The following is an 18,186-nucleotide window of genomic DNA, read 5'->3' on the forward strand; positions in this document are numbered from 1 at the left end:
GTGGATTTTTCCACATAATCAAAATAACTTGCGGAGAATCACCCTGGACCTCACACGGACACCACAATTTATTACAGCGGTCTTACCTGTTCTGGTCTCACTGCTCCTCTCTGGTCCTCAGAGCCTTTCCTGATCCCTACAGCTGAGTGATACTAGGTGCTTCAGTCGTTCCACTCTCACTGCCGACTCTACCAGTGTTCATCACACACACACACACACACACACCCACGCACACACACACTAACACACTTTCTCACGGTCCTCACCTCCTTAAAGATTTCCAAGCAAGACAAAATTTCCGTCTAGCTCCACGACACCTTACTACTCATAGTCTTTGTCATAACTTGGAAGTCGACTGCCTCTTGCGAAAGCGAAGCTTTGGGGGATCTGATGTCACAGCCATGAGTTAGAATAACAAGCGTTATGGAAGGAGGAGGAAGCTGAGGGCTGCGGACTGTGATCCAACAGTGCAGGTTGGGACAGATCTCGCTTCACACCTATGTGCCCTTCCCTGGTTTCACTCCTCCTGCTCCAGGGTGGGGAAACTTTTACAACAGCTGCAAACCTGCAAGCTGCAAGCATGATGGATGCAGCTTATCTTACGTCCCTTGAAGAAATATGAGATTTCAAGATGACAAACTTGAAATCTTTACTGCTTTAGCCTCCAGAACTCTTTTTAAACACACAGCACGGTGACTACTATGACTGACATATCAGTTGTATGAACTGACCTGAGATGATTTATGGGAGAGGAAAACAGTAAAACAAAGTGTTTTCACATTTTTTTGGACTTTTCTGATGGCTTGAACTGTTTCTGAAATGAAACCATTTGAGAGTCAGGAAGAGAGGAAATATTGCTCTGGTGGTCCAGATACAAATTTATGTGTAGAGCCCCGAGCTTGATCCATCTGAAATGTAGAGTAGTTAAAATAACACTGGTGGAAATATAGCAGCTAGTAAAGTACAGGAACCTAAAGATTGTATACTTAGCCTATAGTTACTTTCCACCACTTCAAACTTCAAACCCCAGTCTTAGTCAAACAGACCGTATGGTTTCATGAGGAAAATACAGTTTGAGTGTTCTGACATAAATCAGCCGTCCTAAATATGACATGCTGCAGTGGTTCATTGGGGACTTATTAGAATTTGTCTGGCAAATTAAAATCTTACTGGTTCCCTGGCAAAGCTCCTAACTAAGCCTCTGCCAAGGCGCATGGCTAATGCAGAAGGCCAACGGTGCCTCTGAACCTCAGTATCAGTGGGAATGTTTTACTAGCAACCAGACCAAACACTAAGTAATACAACTCTACTGCCAGTAACCGAGCAGTTTATTGAATAAATGACGACAGTATGAATTTTCAATTTTCGGGATGATGGTCGTGGGGGTTTTTACTTTCTTTTTTTTTTCATTTCACAAATGAGACGCAGGGAGGATTCAGCGCTCGACCTTGACTCCACCAGCGTGACAGTAAACAAGCAGTAACAAGATGAGGTGAAAGAAAAGACTCGAACTGGCCTCTTGTTGTGTCTTGTGAATGTTTCAAAGAAGTTCTATCTAGAAAAAGACACTGAATCTATGTTTTCTTTTGTGTATAGTGAATTGATGACAATATTTAAATATCTCACAAATATATGTTTGCTTTGCTTTATTTTTCATGTTTTGTGGACTTCCCGTTGGCTGTTTGTACGCCATTAATCCCATTAACCACAGTGTAATTAAACCTGATCTGTTTACAAAGCTGCAGATTGAATCAACTGTTTAATCATAAGTTAAATCAGCCGCAGAGGAGAATATTATAGCCTTGATTCGCTACAGTTACTTCTTATGGTGTAAATTAAAGTGCAAACTGCTGTGCAAAATCACAAAAAGAGAGAATATGTGCAGAACCTTTGTCTATTTAGGGCTTGGGGACTTTTAGGGGTTTCTAGTGGTCTGGATCCTGCTTGTAAAAATAAGCCCAGTTTAGTCAGCTTCAGCTGGGCCGGCCACACATACTGTACTGTACAAAGAGCTGGATGCCAGTCACAACCTGGCCTCTGGCTTTCACTCAGGCTTCCAGGGCATGCTAACCACAAGCCACTTCCTTTTACTGACCAGGATGGAGAGAGCAGACTTGCTCAGAGCACCAGCACTTTCACTACTTATAGTTCAACATATGTAAACTCTACTACACCAAGCCTTTTCACTCACTTATTAAGTTATAAACAGTCATAAATCTCCGACCTAGCAATCATTTTACTCAAGAGTTTTATTTGTTTACATATCAGGTAATGATTTAATTCCAGTTAATGTGCATGTCTAAGTATTTAAAACACCAGTCGAAGTCTCTCTCTCTCTCCTCTCTTCTCTCACAGTCCTTTGAATATGTTTTGTGTTGCTAAAACACCTCTCGGGTTTGCTTTTAACTGCGATCACTGAGGTTAATAACAACATTAGGCACTTGGCAAAAGAAGGCCCTCTGTTTGGTAAATGCAGCAATTATTCCCTGACAGAAGATCACAGAGCAAGAGGAGAACACGTCACAGGTTTCTTCTTTACTTTGCATTGTTATTTTTCCCACCATGTTGCTGCACGTCTCTATGTGTGTGCCTCTTGAGGCTAAACAGTTCAGTGCGGGTGTAATTTGTCCCAGAGACAGATTCATGGTTGATCTCATGGTTTCGGGGCACAAATAGTGCAGCACTATCTAACACAACTAATTCCTCTGCATGTGTTAAAAAAAAAAAAACACACATAGCCGCGGAGCATCTTTGCCTCAAGATCTTTAAACATGAGCTTTAAGGATTGTGGGTAATGTGAGGACCATAAGCTGTTAATAAGGTTTTACCACAGTGTATCAAAAGTATCAAAAGAGACTTGGTTTAAATACACAATTATCATACAAAAGCAACCATTCCTTTACAATCAATACTGTAGGTTTGCACATATTCAGTGGTAAATGTGCACCTCTACCAACAAATGAATGAAACTTCTCGATAATATTAACATTAATATCAACAGTATAATTAATGTTGGTCTTTGTTACTGCTGCTTTCAACAGGCCTAGTTGACACAACAAGCAATTACACAAAGCAGCTGCCACATGCTACGTCAGATTCAGTGTTAAAAGTGAAAAAAATATTTTGTTTCTGCTTTTATCACCAGCCACGCATTGATATATATTTATATGAAACACCAACAGGTGCACAATTTCTAACAAAATAACCATCAGTCTGTCACAAGCCGTATAAAGATGACACTTCCCAGCTGTGTATGGGACGATGATCATCTGTAGCTATAACTGCCTGTCACCTTTGAGACTTTTGAGCTTGTTAAGAATGGACAGGGTGATAAGCCGCGTTTCCACTACATGGTACCGGCTCGACTCGACTCGACTCGACTCGGCCTTTTTGCGTTTCCACTACGTAAAAGTACCTGGAATCTGGTACCCGGTACTATTTTTTTAGTACCTGCTCAGCCGCGGTTCCAAAACGGCTGAAGCGGTACTAAAATGTGACGTGTAAACATTGCGGACTGCTGATTGGTCAGAGAGTCGTCACCGGTGGCCGCGGATCATCAGATATCACCACATTTCAATAAATAAATGTTTTAAAATGAACAAACTATGCAAGTCTGGTCGCTTTTCCGCTGTCGCTGTCCCCCCCGCCCCTCCCCTCCTCTCCCCGTCTGGCCATGTGGGTTTGTTGACAACGAAGCCGGCGAAAAATCAATACGGAGCGGTGGATAACTTTATATAACACATAGGATGTTACGATGTTACGATGTGTAGTCTTAACTGTAAAAAACAAAGGCTTACAGTTACGGAGCTTGTTTGTGTGGCGGTGCAGCAGAGAGGAGAGGAGAGCTGGGACACCGGGGGGCTGCGGCCAGGTAACGGATGTTGCAAGGTTGGTTTTCAGCCGTGAGAGGCCAGGTGAAGGCAGAGAGCCTCCGCTCTCACTCGTAACAAGTCACAAGTCATGTAGTAAGCTATCAAATTACTCCGGAGCTTTTTAATTAAGGTAAAAATGTGGCATAACCACGGGGAAAATCCTGTTTATAGTTTTGTTTTATTTTGTTAAGCGCCACCGGTCGCTATGACGACCGGCCACTCTAAAGCCGGTACTATCCTGTAATGGAAACGCTCTCTAGAATAGTACCTGGTACCAGAGCCGAGCCGAGTCGAGTCGAGTCGAGCCGGTACCATGTAGTGGAAACGCGCCAATAGAGTGTGGGAATGAATAGTCTAGATATCACATATCATTCTCTAAGTTTGTTTTTGCTCTCCCTGCAGGACACTGTCAGCTCTCAACATGCTAACACAAGCTTCAGCTCACTACTCACAGTTCAGAGTTGGATGGGGCCCTTGTCCAGGATACAGGATTGTACTTGCCAAAGATTTGGGAGAATTATCACGATTGAAAATCATTGGTGGTTCTTTTCCATGAGTAAAATACAGAAGAAAAATGACTTAAGACTGATTACTGATGGGAAGACATGGTTGAAAATGAAATACTCCAAAACCACATGACGTAAGTGGAAGTGAGCGTTAACCAACCCATAGTGTCCCACATGTCACTGACCTGTCGGGGGCGTCCCGGGGAGTTTTACCCCCTCCTGTACGAGCCACAGCCTTGGAACTCTTGTTGGCAGTCATGTTTGTCTGCAAACCGCCCACTCACCTGATGGACAAACACAAAGATGTGAAACAGTTGAAAAACGCCAGCGTGCCAAGCATTTCAGCAAAGACAACAAACACTGTTTGATTTTGAACAGTATTAAAACTAAGGCTCCACAGTTGTTCAAGTTTTTCTGTATGCAGTACTTGGAAATGACTCAAATACAGTATATTTTATAGAGTTATATCTCGTAGAGAAACAAGATATCCAATATTGTTATGGTTTTAATCCTGTGCTACATAAAAACTAGATGACCTACATTCTTCTAACGAACACACGGGAAAACTGGGAGTGCCATCACTCTGAGCAGGTCAATTCATGACTCTGACAGGTGAACAAAGGTTCCTGTAAAAACAGCGGGGTTATAATAATATGATCAAAATGATTATACTCTCAATCCAACATTCACGTGCCCCAGTCACAGATTAACATGAGAGCCCAAGGTGACACTATTGCACTTGACAACTTTTCATAAGGCGAGCTAATAAAAACTCCTAGAGAGTACCTCACTTCACCACATCTGCCATGTTGAATCTCCAGTGTCAACATTGCAGACAATTTTCAACAAACCAGACGTTAAGTGCCATAACTAACACAGCATGCAGACACAGTTGTGCCAGATGAACTGTGCAGCAGCAGACACAGATATTCCGCCACATAAAACCTGTCTATTTTCACATTATACAACACCGAACTACATCACAGGAACAGACACAGCTAAACACACAATATTTAAACAAGGTCCTGATCCACGTTTGGATCACAGCCATAAAGGAAATTTGGATAGAGAGACATTATTGATGTAGCTGCTGCTACCCCACTGATGGTTCTATTACACATAAACCAAGAGAATAGATAACTGAGCAGCCTGATGTGTCCAGAGGCACAGAGGTTGGAGTAGAGATTTTGAAGCTATCATGTGTTTGTTACGCATGATTTCATCAATAAATACTAAAAGTAGAATTTAGAGGCTGCAGACCTGCTGCCGTCAGGTAACTGTCTAAAAGCACTGTTAAAGCACTAATGTTTAGCATTGCCTGACCAAAACTGAATAATTGAGACCGATACTTGAGAGTTTCAAACATTTTCAATGTTACAGCCATGTTGTCATTTTGCAGGATGTTATCCAATAGTTTTTGGCTGGACCTCTGCAAGGCCAAACCCTATAATTGCTAATGTCCATGTGTGATTGACTGACTGAGTGATAGAGTTGAACGATCATAGTGGGACCATTGGTCAGCCAAATGCCACATGACTGAGGTGGATAAACAGTCTCTTTGGTCAATTACAGCCCGCTCTGTTGGCAATTTAACACATTTGTTTCTACATTTCTCAAAATACGTTGACCGTTCCTCAAAAAAAAAAAGAGTAACAAGCAACAAATCTAGAAACTTTATGGACAAATCTTGGCTAGTTTGGAAAGATCTGCCAGCAGTTTTGACAGGAGGTTGTGCACTGAGGGACAAATGAGAATGATATTTTGTAACATTCTCTCCAAGCGATGATTTTACAAGGGAATAGAGCCTAAATCATGACACAGTCTTTGTCATGAACTTGTACATCCAGTTTTGTGCAATCAGGATTTTAGCAGCTGTCTGGAAAGCGTTTAGAAATCAGTGTGTAGTTTTAATGGGCTGCGTTCCAGTCACTGTTTCATACTTTTGTTGTCAGACAACAGAAACAGAAAAACATGTATATGAGAACAGGGGTTATTTAAAAATTAGGCAGTGTGTGTGTGAGCACAGAGAGTAGTAATATCTAGCTCTGTGGACAGGCTTGGCTGAGGATCAACTTCATTTAACATCCCAAAAATATAACACTATGAAAAATCCTTGACAGCAGAAAAAAAACTGTTAAGACATCTTCCTTATAATAAACATTTCCTGGACTTAATCTGAAATGAGACCATCAGTCCCTTCAAACTGGAGGCCGTTGCCCTTGAAAATCACTTTTTAAAACGCTGCATTGACCCTTTCAAGAAGGCTCAAAGCCATTGTTCTGGTGCATAAGGAGGTCAAATAGAGATCCCTAGAGATCAGAGGTGGAGGATGGGAGGGTGCTTGGCAGCATGACTTGTTTACAGGAAATTGTTGTATGAAGAAGCCAGCCAACCAGTAGTGCAGCCGAGTCCTATAGAGACAGATGAGGAGAGAGAGGGAGCATTCCTGCTGTCAGCTATTTCCCGTAACTGTGACTGCACTAAGAGGACTGGCCATGCATCATTATTTTCACCAAACACAAAGATAGATGTTGTCCTCTGCGTACAACCGTCCTCTCCAGTTGTCACTCTGTGTTTTAGATGACTATCGGAAAATGCAATGATTTTTAGTTTTGGCGCACAGGTCTGCTGTCACAGTCTTCATGCAATGGAGTCATTCTCAAACTATTTCTATAGATCAGAGAGCCTTGGGCTTTCATTTACAGCCTTAGCCTGATGGTTGGTTTGTGAGGAGATGCTTTGCTGATGACAGTGAATCAGCTAAATCATTTATCTGTAACATTGCAAATCATTCTGGAAAACTAAAATTGGAAAAAATAATCAAAGCTTGAGTCACACAATCTTTCCTGCTCTCTAAGTTAAATTAAAGTATTCTGCTTATACAGAATTCAGACACCCAGGCAGCTGTGTAAGACATTATTTCTGATTAACCTGCTGTAAGAAATAGTGTGTTTTTGGAAGTAATTTTCAATATTCCCTTTGACTTCCTCTCTGAATGAAAACATGGACCTTCTGTCACTTTTCACTTTGTAACGCCTCAAAGCAAATGTAAATCAAAAAATAAATAAAAATAGGGAAGGAAATGAGAAAAATCAGCTGTCAGGAGTGGAGAAGATGAAACTTCATACTTTAAATGAAGTCAGCTCTACACGCCTTAGTTATATTAAGTCAAGAACAATGTTTATGTGTTTAACGTCATCATTTTTATTTTTATTTTGGACCGAGAAAGCTGCAAACACAGAAATGGGTCACAGAGGCCCAAGATGGACTTTACAGTGTAAACACCAAGGCGTTAGCCAACTGACTTCCTGAGGTCCGATACCATCTCCTTACACAAAATCACAGCCTGTAAACAACCAGCTGGAAGAAAGCTCCAGAGAACCTTTAAAGTGCATTCAACCACATTCAAGACAAATTTTCTCTTGAGATATCTGGACCAAAGACGAGCTAACAGTTCACGGTGAGAGGAGCTTTACGATGATGGCGAGCATTCCTTCAATAATGATGATGACACACTCAAAATTGATTAGTGTTTATGTGTTCGGTGTTAAACAGAGTGACACAGGCCAGAAATGTTTGAGGGAACACTTTGGTGGAGCTGGTGTTATTCAGGAAATTGCAGTGTGGAAAGCACCAGGTCCTTCAGTAGATCTTAATACAGTTGATACAGATTACAGGGTAACATTATCATGTGTTTGGAGTGTGTATCTGGCCAACAGAAACAAAACAAGGCAAATATTCTCACTCCTTTTCGCTCTGTTTTTGGTCTTCACCAACTCCTGGGGTAATTATCAGGCTCTATAGCTGCTAAATGCTCCACTATGTTCACCAGACAGTTGCCAACTGTGTCAGCCGCCTGTTTGGTGCTGAGAAGGTAGCATGCATGAGGGTAATTTTCAATGAAACAAGCTGAACGCTGCAGCTGGAAACAACAGTGATGAGAACAGTGGAACTAAATCAAAACAGTGAAGCTGAGCCAGAAAACAATAAGTTAAGAAAGCTCAGTGGAGCTGAGGGAAACGGCCAAGTCATGTGACCATGCTCTGTGACTTCATCGCTTTGAGCAAGTTCTTTCACATTACACTTAGCTGTTTCATCTACAGTTATATAATATAAACTGGAATATAATAATCAAAATATGTAAGTGCGTGAGTTTCTACATAAATACAACAGTGACATGTTGGATTTATAAACACACAGGTATTTCATGAGTTATCTGAATGAGGAAGTGTGGTGTTATTTTGGTTTTATTTGGATATTTATATACATAAAATAGGGATATTTAATGGAGGAAAAGTGAGGAAAAAGGCATAAATCTGAATACTACTTCCCTCTCCTTTGTGAACATGGTTTGAACTAAATTTATACCCTATGTTCAAAATAAGTCAAATAAAAAGTAACAAACTCATTAATATTTCATTAACCATGAAGTTATTTGACCTCATCCTTAATGGCCTGCATTGAAAATACGACAGTTCATGTAACAAACATGAGTAATTATAAAGTCAGGTCGGCGACATGCATTGGCAGTATATGACTGATGTGAGAACACCACCATGTATTGTTTTCCGTAGCCCACACACGCACTGGTGGTATCTTGATGTAAGTCATTGTCATCACATCTTGACAGGACAATAATAAACCCTTAATTTCCAGAAGTTACTGCCATTACTTTAAACCCAACACAGAGAGAAGAAAAAAGACATCCACGAGTTTCCCTGTCTTTGGCTCTGACTTAAAAACAAATCTGTGAAGCCAAACTGTCAATTGAAGACATTCAATACCACCATCTTTGTGGCCTAGCTTAACCACTTTAGGTTTTTTTGTCATGCTGATGTCCAGAACTACTAATTGATTACGAGAGGCATATCAATGACGCATATTTTCCTCAGCAACAAGAGCATATTCATGAAATGAGACTACAACAGTGTCTCCATTAGACTATTTGGGCTCGAATAAAAGGACCCTTTGTGTTCAATACATCCTTGCGAGGGACATGTGGTTAAAAAGTAAGTCTTTTATCAGCTGTGTGTGTGTGGGTGTGTAAGTATGCGCATGTGTATGTGTGTGGGTTTCAAAGGGAGAGACTCAATTAGGTAAAATATCTTTCAAAATAGAGTCTGCACGTCCTTGGCTCTGTCACTTTTGACAGATCATCTGATACACAGTTCTCTCCACTACATGCAGGAATGTACTAATATTTGCCCTATCCATCAGGCTGCGGCTGCATTTTAAATATTAAAGAATGTTTTCAGAGGGTGAAAGAAAACACAGAAACACCTGGACCTGATGCCAAGAGCCTCTGTCTCTCATTCAACAAAGACTGCACAGAAAAAATGCGCTCCCTCAGCACCTGGCCCCTGATATTCAGTCTGCAAGAGCCCAGCACGATGTAATAGTTTTGTGACGTCATAATGGGACAAACACTCACTGACCTGTGGCTGGGTTCGCTTTAAGATCTTTGTTGATCCTGAAATATGCACAAGCAGACACAACAAGGTCCAAAAGCACAGGCACACTAATACTGTCTTCTTCTGCTTACATCTAGGCCGACTCGTCCTGCTCGTTTCTGCTGACCAGCAACCTGACTTCAAGGTTTTTAAAACCACTGCAGAGTTTACAGGCAGCCAAGAGGCAATGGGCAAAGGAAGGAGTGAAAATCTCTGCAAATTCTCAACTCTTTCCACACGTCACAACTCACTGGCAGAAAGGAGAGCATGAGCCCACACACTGATACATGCCATTGTCTCAGCAATCTGCAGAAAGACCAGTCTTGTCCCTAATGGACAAAAAGAGACTTCAGCTGTTTCATTCTCGGATCATGCGAGTTTTGCAGTGTGGGACTGGAGTGGCATTAATATTCCTGTTCTGGGGGATGCAGCTCTTGATTATCTTAATACAGTCCACATAAAGATATTTACAACACACTGTACACATGAGATTTACACACATACAGCCTTGTAGTGGAGGCTCAACAAGGTGAAAAAGCAAAAACTTCCATCTGAAACTGAAATACTGCAGCACATTCTGGATATATGCCCCTCTGGGGGGCCGTTTCAGGCTCCGACAGCCTTTATGTGTCTGTATGTAAAAGAAAACCAAGGTTGATGCTACTGGCAGTTGCACATAGCCATACCTGTGTAATTAGCCCTGTACGCCACCACATGGTTTGCCATGCTGCTGGTGTGTAGTTCAATTGACCAGGTGGAGCCAGTTCTTGGAATCGTTTTTCTTTTTTTTCCTTTTTTTTATCTCCTTTTTCTGCCATTTCATCTTTTTTCAGTGTATTCATGGCATATTTTCTCCTTGAGGAAAAACCCTTCTGTGTAACCTAGATATGTGCATGCACAGCTGCAGAGGCAGGCATGTGGAAAACAGGCTTATATCCATCTGAGCTGCAGCAGGGGGGCTAGAATTTGTGTCAGAGAGCAGACCTTTGACACAAAAGTCTTTTCCAAGGACGTAAGAGGATAGACAATGAGATGTATTCTTGTTTGTCTGTCTCAAAGTCAGAGTTTAACACTGCATCAACAAAAACAAAGATTAGCTGTACATTACCAGCGATCTAGCTCTATAAACATGAAGTCACTGACTGAAAGTCATGGATTTTCACCACTGGTTAGTGTTGGAGTTTCCCCTTTGGTTGTTGTGACTTGGTGCAAATGAGCGTAGCTATGAATTTTATGCCCATGTAGCTACTCTTTTTGGTTTATTTGTTTTAAAATAAAAGGACAAAGCAACAAGTCCAGACTCTTTTATCTTTATGGACAAACAGCTACTTTCCATATGAGAAAGTTTTTCTGCAAGTGCAACTTTGGGCTTTCCCTCCACGTGTTTCACCTCACTGTCCTTTCTAACTGAGGTGTTTAGTGATTTTGTCAGATAAAGCCATGGTTACAAAATCAGGACTTTGGCAGCGAAAAGCAGCAGGAAGTGACAACTGGTTTAACACGTATAGTCTTGATGTTTCAGCCGTTGTATACTTGTTTTGTTGTTAGACAACAGAAACAAAAAAGAAAGTGAATGAGAGGAGCTTTATTGGGAATTCAGCTGTATATTAAACTACTCTGTTAGCTTCAAGCAGGTTAACATTTCAAAATGGAAGACTGTTTTTTTCCCTTTTAAAAAAAAAATCAATGGTAGGATGTTTCAATATTAAAAAGAGTTATTTTACAGTCATCTTTGACACTACTGTCAAGATAAAGAAATAGGACAATGATGTGCAAAGTCATCCCTTGATGAAAAAATCTGCTTCTATCACGATAGCATTATGTTAACTTGGGTAAAGTAAAAGGAGAGAAACGTGTTAAGGAAAAGAAATGAATGAAAACTCAGTTTAAATTGCTCAACGGCATCCAGTGTTTACATTAGGATTACTATGCTTAAGTGATTTCATAAGTGATACCATCATGCATATGATGACAACTTTTGTTGCTCATCCTCACTTGCATGAGTCGTTATGATTGTAGGCTAATTCAAGATCCTTATTACCAGTTTGTATTATTATGTGCTCTGCCAGTTCACCTGAGTGCTACTCTGAAACAGAACAGGTATGACTTAGGTGTGAGGTTTAGGACAAGTTAATGTAAAACCCAAAGTAAACTGAAACACGGTTCAGTACTGCCAGTGCCACAGACACTGGTATTATTCTATTTAACTGAACCGAAAAAGCAATACCTACATAATAATGTCTTATTTTAAGGTTCCAGCACACATGAATATGTACTTGCACATCAGCTCAAACGCCTCCGTGAAAACCAATGAAACGTGGAAGCAGATTTTCTTGGTATCAAAGACGACATTCACTCAGTGGTTCATATCTTTAGTAGAGCTTTGGGGTAAAGTTAAGGGAGATGGTCTTGTGATCTAAAAAACACTGGATAATATCCCTGACTGGGAAATCTGCTAAAACCATATGTTACAGAAGTCTCCAGAGACCCCCCCCCCCCCCCCCCAAACCCAAGTCTAACAGACCTGTGGCTGAGGTTCCCTTAAACAAGATGTTGAACAGAACCGTTCTTTAACAACTGCTCTGTGGTCAGACCTTCACTCTCAGAGACTCCCAGCCATGTTTAAGTACCAGTATCAGCAACCCTCAGTAAATAATGGATGGTCAGACAAAAATAAACCTTTTACTGGGATGTTGAGTGAGCAACAGTCTCCTTAAGAGTGACTGGGGACAGGCCAAGTTTACTCCTGTTGTTAGACTGAACGGACAACAGAGGAAAAAGTTCCTCAATAGCTTTATGTTGACAGTCCCGTCCAAAGAAAGAGGGGAGGGTCATTGTTTGATCTGCACAATAGAGCTAAAGGAAACCAGTCCCATCATAGGGTTTGCATTATACTATATCAGATAAGATCGTAAGGATTTAAGATGTAATCTATTGAGAACTCATATAAACATGAAGGTTGGATACAAATCTTTCAACAAAAGTACTGGAGCAGGCTTTTGTCAGTGATGTAAAAGTCTTATTGGGTTACGTTAACATTTGGTTACCTAAACCTGAACCAGAATCCACATTTCAAAAGATTAATGGTGAAAAAAAGATAAATAAATGAATAAACAAGTATATGTTTCAATGTTATAAAATAATGAGTCATTCATGGGTCCATATCTGTAGACTACAAGACAAAATGTGATGTTTTATTATTAATTCAATGGGTGTATTTGACAATACTGCAACTAGAGCTAAATGATTGTCAGTCATTTCTATCAGTTTATGTAATTAATGTAAAAATTACTGTCAATAACCTCAATCTTAGTTTTCATTAATGTTTGGGATTAAATAAACAGTGTAAAGTAGCTAGTGTTAAGGTGTCCTTATTTTCCTGGGATGTTACAAACTTATCTACATTATTGATTATAGCTACAGTTAAGGTTCATATCATGCAATAGGCTACATACATACACACACAAAAAGAAAAAAAAAAACTCCCAAAGTCCAAACTTCACCACAGCTAAGTGATGTGATCTGCAGAGCTGCTCTGTTTCTACTTATCTGCTGGTTTGACTTTGTGGATCTTTAAGCGATAATAACTTGGTCTAATTACAATCCACAGAGTTACAGCCTGAATCCGCTGGGACATTTCTCTTCATTCAAAGGGGTCAGCTAAAAACACACACACTCACTCTCTCTCACACAGACACTCATACACACAGTCTGTTGTTTTAGCCTGCTTACTGCAGTTCATCGTTTAACATGTCGATGACCAAATATGGTCACACGGAGATTAGGACTACATTTAAACGCACCTTGCAACTTTTTTTTTTATTATTATTATTAACAACACCTTTGTTAGGGGCTTTTGTCTCGGAGCCTTGTTATCGGCGGTGAGCACAGCTGCTAACTAAAAGTTTAACCTTCCTGTGAGCTCGTCTATACCGGTTCAAAAAAAAAAAAAAAAAGAGCAGGCGGCTTTCTTTTACCTCCGAGTTTCTCCTCACATCCATGGCTGCTGACATTTTGAGATTATAATCCCTTTCGCGTCGCACAAATTCCCGTTTTCGTCTACGCCTTGAAAAACTTTGGCCGCTTTTGCCGGATACCTGCCCTTCTCAATAAACTCCGACTCATGTCTTTCCAACCAAAACCGACAACAAAAAAAAGAGGAGGAAAAAAAATCCAGCCTCCCCTCTTACAGCCCTGCTGCAGGAGAGGAAGGCTGGACTTGTTTCCATGGACACTGGTTGTTTGCCCCCCTCACTTTTCTCGGGATTTACCCCCCCCTCCCTCCTCCTCCTCCTCCTCCTGCTCTTTCTCCCCTTCCCCTGGCATTCAGCCTCTGTCCTCTTGTTTATTGTCATGGTGGGCTGAGGAGTGTGGATGAATATTCAAGAGTCTCAGTCCCTGCTGCTGCTGCTGTGCTGCTGTGCTGCTGCTGGGAAGAGTCCATGTTGCAACACATTGTCATGCTGAAATCCTCCACCGGTCACTGGGAACACAGTTCACCAACACAAAGATGTCTTTCATTTTGTTGGAGATGAATGTGCGACCAAGCAGGACTAAAGGAATGTAACTAACGACAAATACGAATCTGAGATAGGCGGCTTGTACTTTTACTTTCTTGTTTAGTTTTCGAGCAACTTCATACTTCACTGCACTTTCTTATCTGTGCTTATCTGTACGAACATGTGCAGAAATCAAAATGAAATATGGCCTTTGACCTCACGATGCTCCTCCCAAGAGTGAGAGCAGAACTGGGAAAGCACTCCCCCCCTCAAACTGGAATCATTTTGGATAGAAGGACCTGAAATTATCTGATCTGATCACAAAGGTCAATAAAATAGCTCTTTCTCTTTAACCAACTCTAATTTTGAAATTAAACCTTTATCGTGATTGTTTTTGACCTCTTATCTCATATCATTTGGATGCTGCGTTTTCAGTGTTGACACTTGTTATCACTTGTTTATCTAAGAGTTATCAAATGTGTTATTAGCATTCCTATTTGCTATTAGTATTACGTTAAGTTGGGTAAAGTTAAAGCAGGTAAATGAATGGAAACTCACGTGTTTACATTAGCATTACTACTCTCAAGTGTAGTAGTAGTAGTAGAAATACGTTAGTATAATCAGTAAAATAGACACAGTGTCAAAAAATATGAGTACTCATGCAGTAAAATGGCTCATATTGGACTTATATTATTATAGTCAATACAATATATTGTGCAAGCATTAGTTTATTGTTGTTGGCAGTTGAGGTGAGGCCATTTGAACACTATTTTACAGAGTTTTGTAAAATTATGATTTTGATTAAAATGTTAATCTGATAGGTGGCTGGCTAGTAACTTTTGTTATCAGTAGTGGAGTAGAAAGTACAGATTTCCATTGGAAATGTCGTAGAGCAGCAGCATAGAAACAAACCACTTGACTATACGGGTGAATGCACTTTACACTGCAATTTAATGTTGTGTCAAGTTGGGACATACTACCTTTAAAATATTTGTCATGGTGATCCAATAATTTATACTGTAAATCCTGCAGCCCTAACTAAAAGAGTAATTAATTCAGACTCGTCACTAAGTTTTGTGCTTCATACCACTCAGACTGACTCAACAAGTGATGTCATGAGGTCCTGAGGTTCACCTGCACATCACTGCAGCAAGATTAGAGGTCAAGAAAAACAAAATGGTCATAGAATCCCAGATAGTTTCCCTTGGATATCATCATATCAATCCTATGAAACCTTAAATACACAGGGGTGTGTCTCCCCAAACCACTGGGTCCAGGTGTGGTACAGTAAATGTGTAGAAACATCTCAAAGACAATGAAGAGAAATGGAAACACCTGAGCTAAATTACAAGTGTCACAGCAAAGAAATATTTGGGTCAATGTGATATTTCAGTCCTTTTCAATGCAAACATTTTTAAAATTCTGCTTTCACTTTGTCATTATGAGGTTATTAAGTGTTGACTGACTTTGCAATAAATGGGTTATGGTTATTTATAAAGCACTAATGATCATATATCGCTGTATTTCACAATAAAAGACAAAAACAAGACCTTGGGTATTAACAGAATGAATAGAAAAGCAAGTCTGTGAACTTTTTTACAAGCTGCTGTTTCCAAGGTCAAAGTTGAACAGCCAGACTCACCGTCAGTCTGTTTTAACAACAAATACTGTGAAAAATCAGAAGACCTTCAACTTTGATATCACACAAACCCATGAAAACCCTTGTGGTTGTGAACAATCCCTTCTCCATTCCCGGTGATCTGTTTAATGCTCCTTCAAGTAACATCTTTACACCAAATGTTAAAGCACTACCCATCCATAAAACCTCTTCTCCCACGTCTCTTGGGGTGTCTTATCATCCCACAGACTTGGGAACAGAGGAAGTCACAAAACCCAGACATCCGTTATCACAGTTTGTAACATCAAGTCAGCAGGAAACCTATAGAGCTCTGCCACTGTGTAACTTCTCTCAGAGACCCACTCAGAACCCAGCGAGGTCTCGTAAAGACTCTCCTTCCTGAAAACATGACCGATCCCCAACTGTCTGAGCACAAAAACACAGAGGCACTGACTCCTGACTCCTTTTAGTGGGATGTTTTACCAGGACGTAACCTAAGCTCAAACTCGTGGAATTCATTGTTCCATTGATCGCAGTGCCATCTGGATTTCTCATTAAAAGCCACATCCTCTTCTTGCATGACATCGAAACATCAAACAAAGCTCAGAACAAAACACAACATTCATCTGCTCCCAGTATATAGTCGCAGTGCATTCATGAAATTCTTCTTGCCATGTCCCCTTAAAAACTTCATACATTTCAGAAGTTCCAGGAGTGACCACAGAGCTGCGATACTGGGAATCTCTGACTCGATCTCTTTCCTGTTCTCATGACTATTCACCTGCTAAAGCCGCAGCCACAAGGGAATAAACGTTTATTATCTCATGTAAAATCACTAAACCATGTGTGTGTTTGTTAAGGATCCACTGTGAATCCCAAATCCTCAAACATTCAGGGGGATTATTCCTCGGCTCTGTGGGGCTTTTGCCACCTACGCTCCAAAGATTGATCTCAGGTCTTTCCTTTCAGCTTCTGCACATTCCTCAGGTTTGAGGGGAGCGTGGAAATACTGAACCCATTTAAAGAAGTCAGTCACAGCCCAATTATCTGCTCCAGTTTTTAATGAAAGAAAGATATATATATTTCGAGTGATAAACACCACATCAGGTTTCTGAGACAGACCTGAGGCAGCTCTTAAAACTCAAGGATAAAGCTGAGTCAGGCTGACGTGTCTAGTCAACACTTGTGCCCATGGGACTGAGATACAACCTGACAGCGCTGACAGCAAAGACACAGCTTTTCTGGTAAAGGCATCCTCTTCTCTTTAACAATAAAGAAGATTAACTGCAAGTGTGGGGTTTTTTTTCTCTGCTGTTGTTCAGGGAGAATAGCCAGGAATCTAAGCTTTGAAGAGTTCACAGGCCCGATCACATTTAAAACCTGTTTTGACAGTTCCTGTCAATGCACCAGTGTCATGAAGAAACACCTATCAAACTCATATCCCTCCATCCATCTATACATGATTTATGACAGAAAGTATACCTACATAAGACTGACCATATGTGTGCATAATGACAAGTATGAGGATGTCCTTTTTTGTTATTAATCTTTGACAAATTCATTGAGTGATCGCAAAAAAACACTTAATCCGGTCAGACTGAAGACTGGATTCATTCCCATCCTGGTAAATCTCACGGTAATCACTGGATCATTTGAACTGGTCTGTTTTGCAAGTTTCATTGTTCTCTCCAAAATCAAGTAAACACCATGTTACTGTCTCTAAAAATACTTTGAATAGCTGCAGCCAACGGTTTCACAACAGGCAGAGTTGAAAACAAGGACGCTACTTTGTCTATCTGCTCGCATTTTAGTGTCTCACCACACAGCAGCCACAACATCTGTCTGACTACTGACTGAGGAACCTTGAAGGCGAATGTAATGTAATGGTGTAATGTTTCACACACTCGGGTTTATATGCATGAGGCTTTGTGTGTGTATATGTGTGTGTGTATATGGGGGGGTTGGTTATGTGTGAGAAACCTAAAAAAAAATGAAGTACAGTTGAACTTGTTGGGTTATAAAGGAAAACCTAAACGCAGGTGAGTGTATCAAGAAGAAGAGAGCTGCAAAATGTCATTGATTACTTTTAGAATCAAATCCAAAGGCTGAGGCGCCCCCTGTAGGCTGACCAGCACAAATGCAGCAGAAAAGCTCAGAGCAACTTATTCTCCCACCCAATCACCAAACAGTGAATTAAACAGTTTGCCAACATCGATCAAAGTCAGAGTTTGTGAATAGGCA

General features: G+C 40.6%; 1 protein-coding gene across 3 annotated transcripts in view; it reads right to left on the minus strand.

The window, feature by feature from the left end:
• The window catches only part of dennd2b (DENN domain containing 2B), a 47,039-nt gene that overhangs the window by 28,593 nt on the left and 260 nt on the right, over positions 1 to 18,186 (minus strand). Inside the window, exons 1-2 of one of the 3 annotated variants that reach the window (XM_084000087.1) lie at positions 13,806 to 14,036; positions 4,564 to 4,662 (exon numbers count right to left, since the gene is read on the minus strand). In XM_084000087.1, the coding sequence (XP_083856213.1) occupies positions 4,564 to 4,637 (74 nt within the window). In that variant the 5' untranslated portion in view covers positions 4,638 to 4,662; positions 13,806 to 14,036. Of the gene's footprint in view, positions 1 to 4,563; positions 4,663 to 9,813; positions 9,991 to 13,805; positions 14,037 to 18,186 lie in introns of those variants that run through there. The other 2 variants (XM_084000088.1, XM_084000089.1) reach the window with 2 other exon arrangements.

Source organism: Trachurus trachurus, assembly GCF_905171665.1.
Source record: "Trachurus trachurus genome assembly, chromosome: 3".
In the NCBI taxonomy this organism is placed as follows: domain Eukaryota; kingdom Metazoa; phylum Chordata; class Actinopteri; order Carangiformes; family Carangidae; genus Trachurus; species Trachurus trachurus.